The sequence below is a fragment of the Adiantum capillus-veneris genome, chromosome 21, assembly GCF_014529385.1.
Source record: "Adiantum capillus-veneris isolate H3 chromosome 21, ASM1452938v2, whole genome shotgun sequence".
Classification (NCBI taxonomy): domain Eukaryota; kingdom Viridiplantae; phylum Streptophyta; class Polypodiopsida; order Polypodiales; family Pteridaceae; genus Adiantum; species Adiantum capillus-veneris.
This window is the reverse complement of record NC_140951.1, coordinates 86579265-86591491: the sequence shown is the minus strand read 5'-3', so window position 1 is coordinate 86591491 and position 12227 is coordinate 86579265. Positions and strand designations below refer to the sequence as shown.

General features: G+C 44.8%; 1 protein-coding gene across 2 annotated transcripts in view; it reads right to left on the bottom strand.

Moving 5' to 3' along the window:
* The window catches only part of LOC147431294 (uncharacterized), a 34922-nt gene extending 23114 nt beyond the window's left edge, over positions 1-11808 (bottom strand). The window contains exons 1-3 of one of the 2 annotated variants that reach the window (XM_086493905.1): positions 11651-11808; positions 10203-10765; positions 9655-9812 (exon numbers count right to left, since the gene is read on the bottom strand). In XM_086493905.1, coding sequence (XP_086350031.1) covers positions 9655-9812; positions 10203-10591 — 547 coding nt within the window. In that variant the 5' untranslated portion in view covers positions 10592-10765; positions 11651-11808. Of the gene's footprint in view, positions 1-9654; positions 9813-10202; positions 10766-11569 lie in introns of both variants that reach the window. The other variant, XM_086493906.1, reaches the window with a different exon arrangement.
* Between the last annotated feature and the right edge of the window lie 419 nt (positions 11809-12227).

Here is a 12227-nt window from a genome sequence, read left to right as displayed (position 1 = left end):
GTTAACTTTACATAGAGCATTGAGAAGGGAAGAGAACACAGTTGCGTCCAGCGACTAGAATGTCACTGCGCACACGAGACCGACACCCTGTAGGCCCCAAAGACTGGCGTCCCTTTCAATATTTCTTTATTCAAATTAAGGTACACGATCCGACCACTTAGCACAAGCTTTCACAAAGCTGTCCAAACCTGGCGAGGGCTGAAAACGCAGGTTTTCAACCTGATTTTGGCAACATAACGACGCAAAAACCCTGTAGGTCAAAAGCACCTGTCCAGGATGGATTCCCTCACTATCTGGAAGCTTTCTGGTGAGCTGTCACAGTAATTCAGCGGGCTGTAATTCCCTGTTTTTCACTGCCGGGTGCCCAAAAGCCTGTACACACATCCCAAGGCTCTCACGAGGCTTCCCCGGTGTTCCCTTGCAGTTTAGGTGCGAAACCCTAAACCTGCAGAAAAACACAGCAGGCTGTAATTCGCTGTTTCGGATCGTTTTTAGCGGAGCGGCTCCCGCACACAATGGGACAGTTCCCTTGTGAATTGGACAAGTTTTCACGCGAGAAAACTCTCCAAACTCGCAATCTTTCGCGATGGAACTATGCGTACCTGTGGGGGATTAGCAATTAGCTAATCCGGTTCCTGTTCAGAAGGCTCTTGCCTTGGTAAACGCGCATAAACCCCCAGAACTGTACATGTTCATCTGAGTAGCCCAACTAGTGCGACATTACCATATGTTCCAAAGGGGAGAGAGAGATGCACGAGAGCAAGTCATCGCGCTACATGAGACAGAGGAGAAGGCAAGCTTTCCATTAAAGCTGTAGACCTGCACCCACTACTCACACACACACTGTAGGTCACTTAATGCAAAAATCAGCCTCCTCTCCCAAATTGGGCGCCCCCCCTTGCTGATGGAAGTGGAAAATCCACCTGGAACCGCCATGTGTCCAGTTTGCCCCTTTTGAGTTAATTCTCTAGTTCCCACTGACTTATAAAGTTATAAGTGACTTTCCGAGTGGCCCAGACTTCATTTGGCGCACACAGGCTTCCATACTCATCAGAATTCAATGCTAACTGGCCCGACCAGTCCCAGACTGACCGACCTAGACTCCCGCTGTGAGAAACCTATTCGGCCGCAGTCGTTTCACACTGGCCATGCAATGTCCACTTGCACCTTTTCAAGGGTTCCGGGGAAAACAAGTAAAAATAAAAATAAATAAAAATATCTAGCACTTATTTACGGAAGGCAACAAGAAAAATACACCTCCTGGTGACAGTTCGCCATGCGCACACCAGTGTCAGTCAATTGAGGAGACCTAACAGGTCAATTGTCTCAGAGCCTGAGGATATGCGTGCAGTTGCTATTGACTTCTATCGTGATTTGTTGTCAGCTGAGCCTCAGTCAGAGCGTTAGGATGCATACAGAGTAGAGGTACCCGGAATGCGGAACGGGAACGACGACGGGATCCCTGCGGAACGGGGAAACGACGAGGGGTCCGGAACGGGAACGACACGGAACGGGAGGCATAAAAACACCCAAACAATGCAAGTTTAAGCTCTGTGTGATTGAATAGAAGTAGTATTAGAGTCCTTTGACTCTAACACTCACAAAAAACTTGATTTGAAGACCATTCAACCTTACTATGGCAAACATGTCGTGTAGACTTGAGAGCTTGAGAGAGGGACGGGGAGAGAGAGCTTGAAAGTTGAGAGAGAGAGGGAGAGAGCTTAAGAGAGAGAGGGAGAGGGAGAGAGCTTTTTTAGCCTTGTAGACTCTAGAGTCTAAACTTGAAAGCTTGAAAGAGCCTAGAGCTTGAAAATCAAGACTCCAGAGTCGAGAGCGTAGAGCTTGAGCTTTGGCCCTTGAAAGCTTGTGTGCATTGTGAAGGAGAGGGGGGGGGACGGCATTTAATTAGGGGGAGGCTCACAAGGTAAAACACCCAGATTTGAAAATTTGTCTGTCACCAAACGAGAGCGTACACGAGCACTTAGAAATCTGTAAATTATAATACTTTGCAAAAGGGAGAGAAGGGAGAAGATCGACACAGTATTGGGGACCAGAAGATGGGCTTGTCCCCCCCCCCCCCCCCCCCCGTTAAGAGTATTCTTTTATTCAGGGAGAATTCTTATACAAGCACGAGAACCCGAGGAAACCCCTCCGTTCTGTAATCTTAGACCCGTAGGTCGTGCTTTACCGTAAAGGGCTTGGGCACAAGGCCATTCCTTCCCGTAAGGGACTTAGGCGCGAAGCCGTACTTTCCCGTAAGTGACTTAGGCGTGAAGCCGTACTTCCCGTGAAGGGCCTTCCCGTAAGACGGGAGATTCCTGCAAAACAAACCACACAAACACGCGACAACAATTCGTATGGTGAATCCACAATAGATACATGTCGCTCTTGCGCGGGAAAAAGCGACTTCTGTGCTTCGTAGTCTCGAGATCTCTTGCGGCAGAGTCTTCTCTTGCTTACGTTGGTACCCCCTTTGAGTGAGGGCATGTGGTGCTTTTATAGCTCCCTGGCCACGGCACGAATAGCAGCTCGCGTAGAGACCGCGGCCGGGTTTTTTTTTTTTTTTTTTTTCGTTGTTCTACCCGAAATAGGGAGAGAGAATTCGCTGGCTGGTTTTGTTGCTTTATCTTCTAAGTGGATGCCCACTTATTAAGTGGGCGGCCGGCATATTTTAAAATTGGTCTGAACCTGCCCAAAAACTCAATAAAACCTTATAAGTTAAAACCAATGCATTTCACAACACTTCCCAGGCGTCCCTGGATGCAACCACATGCACGAATGCAATGCAAACATAGATTCCTCGCGGGAAAGTGTCTGCCTTCCCGCGATTGTTCCTGCTTTTCGTAAAAAGCTTCATTGAACCCATCTTCATTCTTGTGCTTGCGTTCTTACGCGTATTTTCTTACTCAGTTCGGATTTCCTCCTTAGCCTACGGGATGCCCCCTTACTGATGCACCCGTCACCAATCATGTGACGCATCAGAGGCACTCGTAACCCGGCCCTTTCCACCGAACGTACGGAAACTCCTTCGCGATGTTTACCGTCACTCATCAAATGACACATCAGAGTTGTCTGTTCCTGATGGCAGTTCCTGTAGCTACAATCTTTTTAACAGTTCTTAGTGCACATATAAAATATCCTAAAAAAGAGATTTAATCATTAAAAAAAATAAGAAAATAGTCCAATTAGCAACATTGTCATTCTCAGTCGTTCCGATATCACTGCCTGTCCGGAACGTCTGGCCATTCCGGGCCATTCCAAACCATGAAACCACCCCCAGAATGCCGTTCCAGCGTTCCTAGTCCATGGGGTGGCGTTCCCCAGGAACTATGGTTGCAGAGAGCAGGTTTGGGCGCATATGCCTAGCCTTGTTACTGAGGAGATGCGTCAGAGACTAGAGCTTCCTCTCAAGCTAGAGGAGCCCCGTGAGGCCCTGAGAGCACTCCCCAAGGTAGCTATCCAAGGGAGGATGGTTTGACTCCCAGCTTCTTTTTGGAGTATTGGGACTTGCTTGGTTCGGATCTTTGCAGTCCTCAACTGCCTGTCTGGAACGTCTGGCCATTTCGGGCCGTTCCAAACCATGAAACCCCCCCGAACGCCATTCCAACGTTCCCAGTCCATGGGGTGGCGTTCCCTGGTAACTATGGTTGCAGAGAGCAGGCTTGAGCGCATATGCCTAGCCTTGTTACTGAGGAGATGCGTCAGAGACTAGAGCTTCCTCTCAAGCTAGAGGAGCTCCATGAGGCCCTCAGAGCACTCTCCGAGGTAGCTATCCAAGGGAGGATGGTTTGACTCCCAGCTTCTTTTTGGAGTATTGGGACTTGCTTGGTTCGGATCTTTGCAGCCCCTATCAGTACATCTTACACATTGGAGAGATGCCTGACAGCATGAGTGAGGGCTTGATCTATGTTATTCCCAAGGAAAAAGGCTCCTTGGATGAGATTCCGCAGCGGCGACCCATCACCATTCTCACCTCAACCTATAAAATTCTAGCAAAGGCTCTAAGTTTGAGGATCAAGCCACTTCTTGAGAGCATTATACATGGAACACAGACAGGTTTTGTCAAGGAGCGTAGTATCCTTGACACAGACAGGTTTTGTCAAGGAGCATAGTATCCTTGACAACATCTTCATCGGTCTGTGTCGGGCATATAGTTCGCATATAAAGAATTTTGCACGCATTGCCACTCATGACTGATGTTTTGAAAGGGGTGAAAATTCGCTGTCAGCACATTGTTTTGCCCGAGGCAACCATTAAGGCTTTTAAAGCTCTCAAGGTTGTGGTGACTGAAGCTTCGTGTCTCATCCTTGCCTCTTGGGATGACCCCCTTTGAGGTATGGACGAATGCGAGCAACATCGCCATAGGAGCTAAGCTACAACAGCATGGCCGCCCAGTTGCATTTCTCAATAGGAAGTTAAACAATGCAGGAAAGAGAATTATTTTGTGTATGATATGGAACTTCTCTCTGTCATTCATTCTCTAAAGCATTGGAAGTATATTTTGTATGATAGAGAGCTTATTGTTCGTACTGATCATCAAGCCCTTGAATGGCTTCAGTCTATGCCTAGTGCACATTGGGGTGACCGCCAAGCACGGTGGTCTCAATTTTTTGAGCAATTTGGAGGTTTGATTATGTTCTAGGTAAAGCGAACCTTGTTGCAGATGCGTTAAGTCGCAAAGAAAAGATCTTGGCTCTTGAGTCAAGCTCGGAAGTCTCCATTCAAGGAGTCTCTTTTGACAGCATGACAAACAACAAGTATGCAGATTCCGAGTTTGGTAAGCAATGGTTGCAGGCCCTTGCTTCCGAAGGGCCTAGCAACTATCTCATTCATGAGGGTCTTTTCTATTTTCATCATCGTCTTTGTGTGTTGCCTCCTCTTAGGCAAGCCATATTGCACGATGCACATGATGCACTCACGAGTGGGCACAGAGGCATGAATACCACTTTAGAAAAGGTAGAAAGACTCTTTTTTGGCCTAAAATGCGAAAAGATGTGTTTAAGTATGTCACACACTGTTCTATTTGTCAAAAAGTATAAGCCCATAGGGTAAGCAGCAAGGCCTCTTGCTCCCGCTGCCTATTCCCGAAAGCCCATTTCAAGACATTTCCATGGATTTTGTGACTAATCTTCCACCTAGTTCGCATTCAAGGAATACTTAGCGTCTAACCATCGTTGATCGTTTCCGCAAGTTTTGCATGTTGATTCCTTGTAAGGCCACAATAAGATGTAGCACGTCTGTTCATTAAACACCGGTATCCCCTTTGCGGTTTGCCAAAGTTGATTGTGTCTGATAGGGATGTCAAATTCACATCACATTTTTGGAAAGCATTTTTTAAAATTTTGGCACCAAGTTGAATTTTCGTCCGCATTTCATCTACAATCCGATGGTCAAACTGAGATCTACAATCAGTTGGCTTTTGATGTTTTGAGGTCTTATGTGCATGATCAACAGTCTCATTGGGAGCAGTATCTCCCTTTAGTTCAAGCAGTTTTGAATCACCCATTCCAATGCCATTGGTAGAACTCCGTATGAGGCAACACTTAACCGTCCGTTTCAGTCTTTGTTCACTCGATCAGTGAGTCGGTTGCCCGATGCCAATGCTGAGAGCAATCTATGGATGAGATTACTAAGAGTGTGAAGCTTCAACTAAGCAAGGATCAGGAGTCTTATTTATGTCAGGCTAATAAGCATCGTCAAGATGTTACTAACAAGCAAGGGGATTGGGTCTATCTTAGGATCATGAAGCAACGTCTTAAGCAAGTTCAAAGTTGTCTTTTCGCATGTATGGTCCATTTCCAGTCATTAAAAAGATAACGAGGTTTCTATGAGATTGCAGTTGCTTAACTCATGGTCAATGCACAACGTTTTTTATGTTTCTTAGTTGAAGTTGTTTCAAGGAGACCCACCAAAGGACATTTCTAAAGAAGAAGAACTAGAGATCATTATTGAAGCAAAAGTCATGAAATCATAGCAGATTTTGCTACATCGGTTTCGCCATGGATCACAGAAGCAAGCATGACAGTACCTTTTGAAGTTCAAAGATTGAGGCACACACGAGGCACTGTGGGTTGGTGAAGCTTTTTTCACAGATTACCCCGAGTCGTTGGCAGACTACAAAGAAGCCATGCAGCTCGGTATCAGTACCTCACCTTAAAAGGGGGGGATGTCACGTGCACATCTAACCCTATGTGCATGTGCACAAGCTGACCTACTTCTAGGGTTTAGGACAGCCTAGAAAGCGTTTTGGCACCCTTGTGAGCCTATACACAAGCCGTGCATGTCCAAGCACTGAGTAGCTACATACCCTCTGATTGCACAACCCATAAATACCCAGCATGAGCATCAATACCCAGCATAAGCATAGCACCGCATGGGAAGCACCACCTGCCGACCATGTGAACCACCTCTTATTTAATACTAAGTGACTTATTAGCCTTTTTCCAAATCGTGGGGTTTCCAAGACACTGCCAACGTTTTCAGATTTCAGAGTTTTTGCATAGCATCGTCATCGCCGCCACCGCCACCGCCACCACAATTGCAGAATTCAGCCCTAGACCAACAAGCATTTTTCAGCCAGCATCAGCCCTAGCGTTTTGCATTTTTAGCTCTAGCTCGCCATCGTCATCAGCATAGTACCTCAAGCATCCCAAGCATCTCAGCATCATAGAACCATTGTACCATCTTTGTGCAATCTAAAGCAAATATCATAGTTATCGGGGAACGCCCATTTAAGTGGGGGGAATGTCGGAACGGCGTTCCAGGATCCAATCAAGCCAAGGAACATTTCGGAACAGCTGGCTGTTCCGGACAAGCAATTGATATCGGAACGGCCTGTAACAGTTCGGAACCGCCCAAAACGGCCAAATTTTCAGATTTTGTTCTTGTGAGCCAAATTTTCAGGTTTTGGTTTTCTATCTTGTGAGCCTCTAGCTTATAAAATGCCCCTTCCCCCACCCCTTGCCTTCACAATGCACACAAGGCTCAAGCTTTGAAGGGCCAAGCCTCAAGCTCTACCCTCTCGAGTCTTGACTCTCAAGCTGTAACCTCTTTCAAGCTCTCAAGTCTACATAGTACAATCTCTCTCCCTATCCCTCTCGAGCTCTCCCTTTGTCTCTCTCCCCCTCTTCCTCTCCCTCTCCCCCTCTCAAGCTCTCAAGTCTACATTGCACACGTCGTGCCACGTTTGCCATACAAATCAAGGTTTTTGTGAGTAGTAGAGTCAAAGGAGTCAAGGACTCTATTACTACTTTGTTCAATCACACAAAGGTAAAATTTGCATTATTTGGGTGTTTTTTATGCCTCCCGTTCCGTGCCGTACCCGTTCCGGACCCCTCCTCGTTCCCTCGTTCTGCGGGGAGGCCCGTCACCATTCCCGTTCCGCATTCCGGGTGACTATGGCAAATACCTTTCTAGCAATAGAGAGGGGGACAATACCTCAAGCATCTCAGCATCATAGAACCATTGTACCAGATTTGTGCAATCTAAAGCAAATACCTCTCTAGCAATAGAGAGGGGGGCCCTTGGAGGGGGTTTTAGGACCCCATCTAGTGTCGTCTCTCTCTCTCTCTCTCTCTCTCTCTCTCTCTCTCTCTCTCTCTCTCTCTCTCTCTCTCATGCACTTGCACTCACAGCTTCCACTCGCTCTTTGTTTTGGTCATTGCACATTCTCTATCTAAGTACTGAAGGCTCTCCCTTCCGCTAAGTAAAAGGAACCTTGAGGCTCATTGATCACTCATCCTGAGCCATACACCGTCAATTCACTACCACTGCACATTACATTGCCTCTCTCTTTCAATGTGTTCGGTTTCTTTCAAGCGAAGTAAAGTAACCTTGTGTTCGTGCGAAGTACTAGATCTAAGCTGAAATCCTTAAACCCTTTCGTTGCACCTACATTGGTATCAAAATTTTGGACATGCTTCGGCTTCACAAACTCGAGTGAAAAACCAAAAACAAGAAGAACAAAGAACCCAAGAAACCTATCTCAGTTTTTTTTTTTCTCAAAGACGTTGCATGTTCCTGCCCCATACTTATTAGCCACTTCCACTCTTAGGCCATCACGCATCGAGCACACTCCCGTCTTCATCGCTATGTCTTGGATGCCCTTAAGGCATAATCTCTTCATCATGAGCGAAGATCGGTATCGAATACATGACAATCTAGATCTTGAGTACCAAAAACTACTTAACTCCTATGCGGATATGGAAGGTGTTGAACAAAGGATCCCTAACCTTCTTTTGCTTTTGCATTCGCATGTGGCGTGCATCGACTTTTGTCGACATGAACAATTGGAAATTACCTCCAAGCACCCTTACCTTCCATCTTCACCTGCAATGTTTTCAAAACAGGACAATTCGGGTGGTAGCACTTGCTCGCAAGATAGAGTGAGCATCAAGACGGGTATTCTGTAGTAAGGCTACCTAGTAACTCGGCTACTCAGTGTTTACATCGCAGCAGTACCTACATCCACAGTATCCGTAAGTTAGGTGGAGTCTCCGCAGGTCATAGTTGCATACCCTCACTTGCACAATATAGTCACTTAAGCATATAGGCATGTGAACAAGTCACTTTTAAGTCATTTATTAATAAGTAACTTTGACATAACATTCATAAAAAGTACGTAGAGAAAATAGCTAAGATCCTATATAAGAGAGCCCTTGCCTCATCATTCTAGTATCACATCAAAACCCAATACCCGCAGGGGAATCCAAGGCCCATAGCACCTCAATAGCTAGCATTTCTGTCGCCAGTGCTTTTGCATCAATTCAGCCCAACATTTTTGCATCATTTTCTCTCTCTCTCTCTCTTTATCTCTCTCTTTCATTGTGTTCAATTTCTTTCAAGTAAAGTAAAGTAACCTAGTGTTTGTGTGAAGTACTAGATCTGAGCTAAAATCCTTAACCCTTCCGCTTCACATGACATGTTCCCTAGCACATGTGCACAATACTGGCTGCCCTAGGCCTTGCACTATTGCTAAAGAGGGTTGTCCGCAGTTGGAGGCTGATTCAGAGGAAATTTCTCATGGTGGATCTGAGCTCCGGTGGGTGCCCTTGATCGAGAGGTCTTGTGCTCACAGTGTAGACTTGATCATTATTTGATTGGTCTTGTCCGTAGCACCTTTGACATAAAGACACACTGGACACTTCACACACATCAAAAGGATAAGAGGTTAGCCATCATTTGCGTGCACACAACTAACTTGATGGCAAAAAAACTCTACTTAGCTATATTCTAATGCACTGTTGAACTCAACCAGGAGACAAGTGGACATGATGTGACTCAAGAAGTACAACATCATCCTATTTAACCTCAAGAGCCATCTTTACACACAAACAGTTAAAACACGTAACTTGAGAAGCTTGTATGAAAAAGTTTAGGCCATTCATCAAGGGGCTCAAATGAGGACCTTGCTTAATCCACTACAAAGGGTCACATGCTCAGCTTATAGAACCCTTACCATTCCACCCCACCTCTTTCTCCAAGGGCAACGAAAGAATAAAACAAATACCTACAAACCGTCACAACATTCAAAGCATCCTCTCAAGGATTGTGATTCGCATGAGATAATGCATATATCTTAACACAATTAGCACGCCATAGGTCCCTTGACTCGTGCTACAAATTAGGTCACAAAGTTTAGAAATGTAAGCATACCTATAACAGTCCCATGAAGCAATCCATATGATAAGGGTGCCGATACCTGAAGCTGCTCCTTGAGAAAAAGATAAGCATGACCAACCAACTCATGAATGTCCCCATCTTGATCCTCAAAGCTGAAGAGATAATTGCTTGTGTGTAAAGCTATATACTGTCTGCCAAAATGTACAAAAGCCCATGTTGAAAGCTAGCAAGCTGCCAACGCTTCTTAAAACATGTAATCACAATCAAACTTTCACAAGCTTGTAGTGGCTAGAGCAGCAGACAAGGGTTCACAAATGTGCAGAAAAGAATTGACCATTTCACAAAGGACAAGTAACACCTCCAAAAAGATGTTTGCAGGTGTTAAAAGTCACAACTACAATTACTGAGTGAAATACATAGAGCTCTTCATAAAATGCGACGAGAAAGACAAGAAGACCATGCAATAAAGACAATTGAGTTGCATATCTGTAAGCAATGCATGACGTGTGACATGTTTGAGGCCTAAGGGAGCAAAAACAAGTCGTATCCAATTAGCTTTCGTAAGTAAAACAGAATAGCACCTTTTGTGGGACCCCCGTCCTATGGGTCCAGGCCATCTTCGATCCCTCTCTGCATTAGGCCAACGTTTCCTGAGAGCTGTTTGCCATAGACTCTCACTCCTAAAAAGAGCTGCCCACCTCTTTTGCACACAAGCAGCGGAGACCCAACTAACCACTGGCAATCTTGTGAGCACCTCTACAATAAGATGATCTGGAAGAATCTCAAACAGATCTCCTCCACAGGAACTGGCTTCCACTCTATCTTCAGATAGGTTGCATGTCGAATCAAGTAGCTGTGGCAAAATAGTAGAGCACACAACACTGCAGCTCACCTCCTTAAAATTTGCCTGAGTAGATGTAAGAACCTCAGCTGTCCCACATACATTCGAAGAGGAAGGTTTGTCCTCCATATACAATCAGCTCCCTACACTACATTTACATTATGTAGTCTCCATGCCCCTTTCAGATTCCTTTTCAACCGTGCAAGAGCCTCAGCAGTCCCCCTTGGCCCAACGATAAATTTTGGGTTTTCAGAAAGATGTGAAGCTTCTTCCTTTGGAAATCCCAGCATATTTGAAACTCATCTGCAAATAAATAGACACAATATTTTACACTCCAAAGCAATTGGAAAATGAAGGTCGATGCTTCTCATATGAGGTAATCAAATCATTCCTTCCACTGAAAACAAAAAATTTCTTTCCCCAACAGACATGCTTCAAAATGATTATATGCACATACATAAACTAAACCATCAACCCTGGAAGGGTCTGAGAAACGAGTAAAACATGACAAATACAAGAGTTCATTCGCATAATGCGGCCTGTGCAAAGATAAATTATGCATCTTATATCAGTAATTGAAATGAGAAACAACCACAAAGATTAGAGTGAACGAGATAAAGAGGCAAAAGACATGAAAAGAGTATTATGCAAACCTGACGCCTGGTTGCCTCCCTAACTCTCACAATTAACAAACAAAATTGACCTTGAACAAGCTGGATTCTTGATAAAACCCAACCATAATCCATACATGAGGTTGATTCTTTCACTCAAGGTAAAATCATTGATTCAAGCTTAACTTGTCAATATAAAATGGAAACCGCGCAGCTCTTGATTTACAAATGTCAACTTTGAAGCAGATCAATACGCATGAAACGAACAAGTAAGGACGCAGTAATCTGTGCGCATTGATTCAGTGCAGTGAATCTAAGACAACCCCGATAAGAATGATGAGTGTGAATGAAGGCTTAGTTGAAGGATGGGTGTGTGTGTGTGTGTGTGTGTGTGTGTGTGTGTGTGTGTGTGTGTGTGTGTGTGTGTGTGTGTGTGTGTGTGTGAGAGAGAGAGAGAGAGAGAGAGAGAGAAGAGAGAGAGAGCGAGAGAGGCAACCATTGCTGGCCGGCCGCATCACCTTCATGTGCTCATTGCAAGAGGGACCAGCTAATGTAAAGAAGGGAATGGCGAGAGTACCTGATCGAAACTACTGATACAACCTCACGGCATACAATGCCCGATAGTGAGGAGACGATGCACTGTACATATGCCGAAAGAACACTTCATTGAGAATGCGCACAACCCTTCATTTTGTGGCGCAGATGAGCGCCCAAGACCTGGGAAAACGATTTTGAGGCCCCCGCTCTGTCCTTATAACTATCGAAGTACCCTCTAATTATTCCCTCAAATTTCAAAAAATTTCCAAAACACCCCCAATCTTTTATCATAAATTTCCCAAAGTGCCCTTCAATTTTTCCAAAAGCCCAAAATGCCCCTGGTCGTCAGATTAAATTTCTCTTAAGATTAAAAAATTTATAGCTTTTCATAAGAAAATTGATTGTCTATCAATAGAAGATGCTAAAACTAGAATTTGAGTCGGTTACGTAAGCATTGGAGATGAATTGCTCCATTATTTTTAGACATAATTGCCCTTTTTTGCGAGGTAATTTGTACATGCTAAGCACGCCGAAACTGATCTTAATTATTCAAAAGGAATAAAGATTAGAAAATCCTAAACAATCCAACCAAAATACATACAAGGGTATTTTGGTAA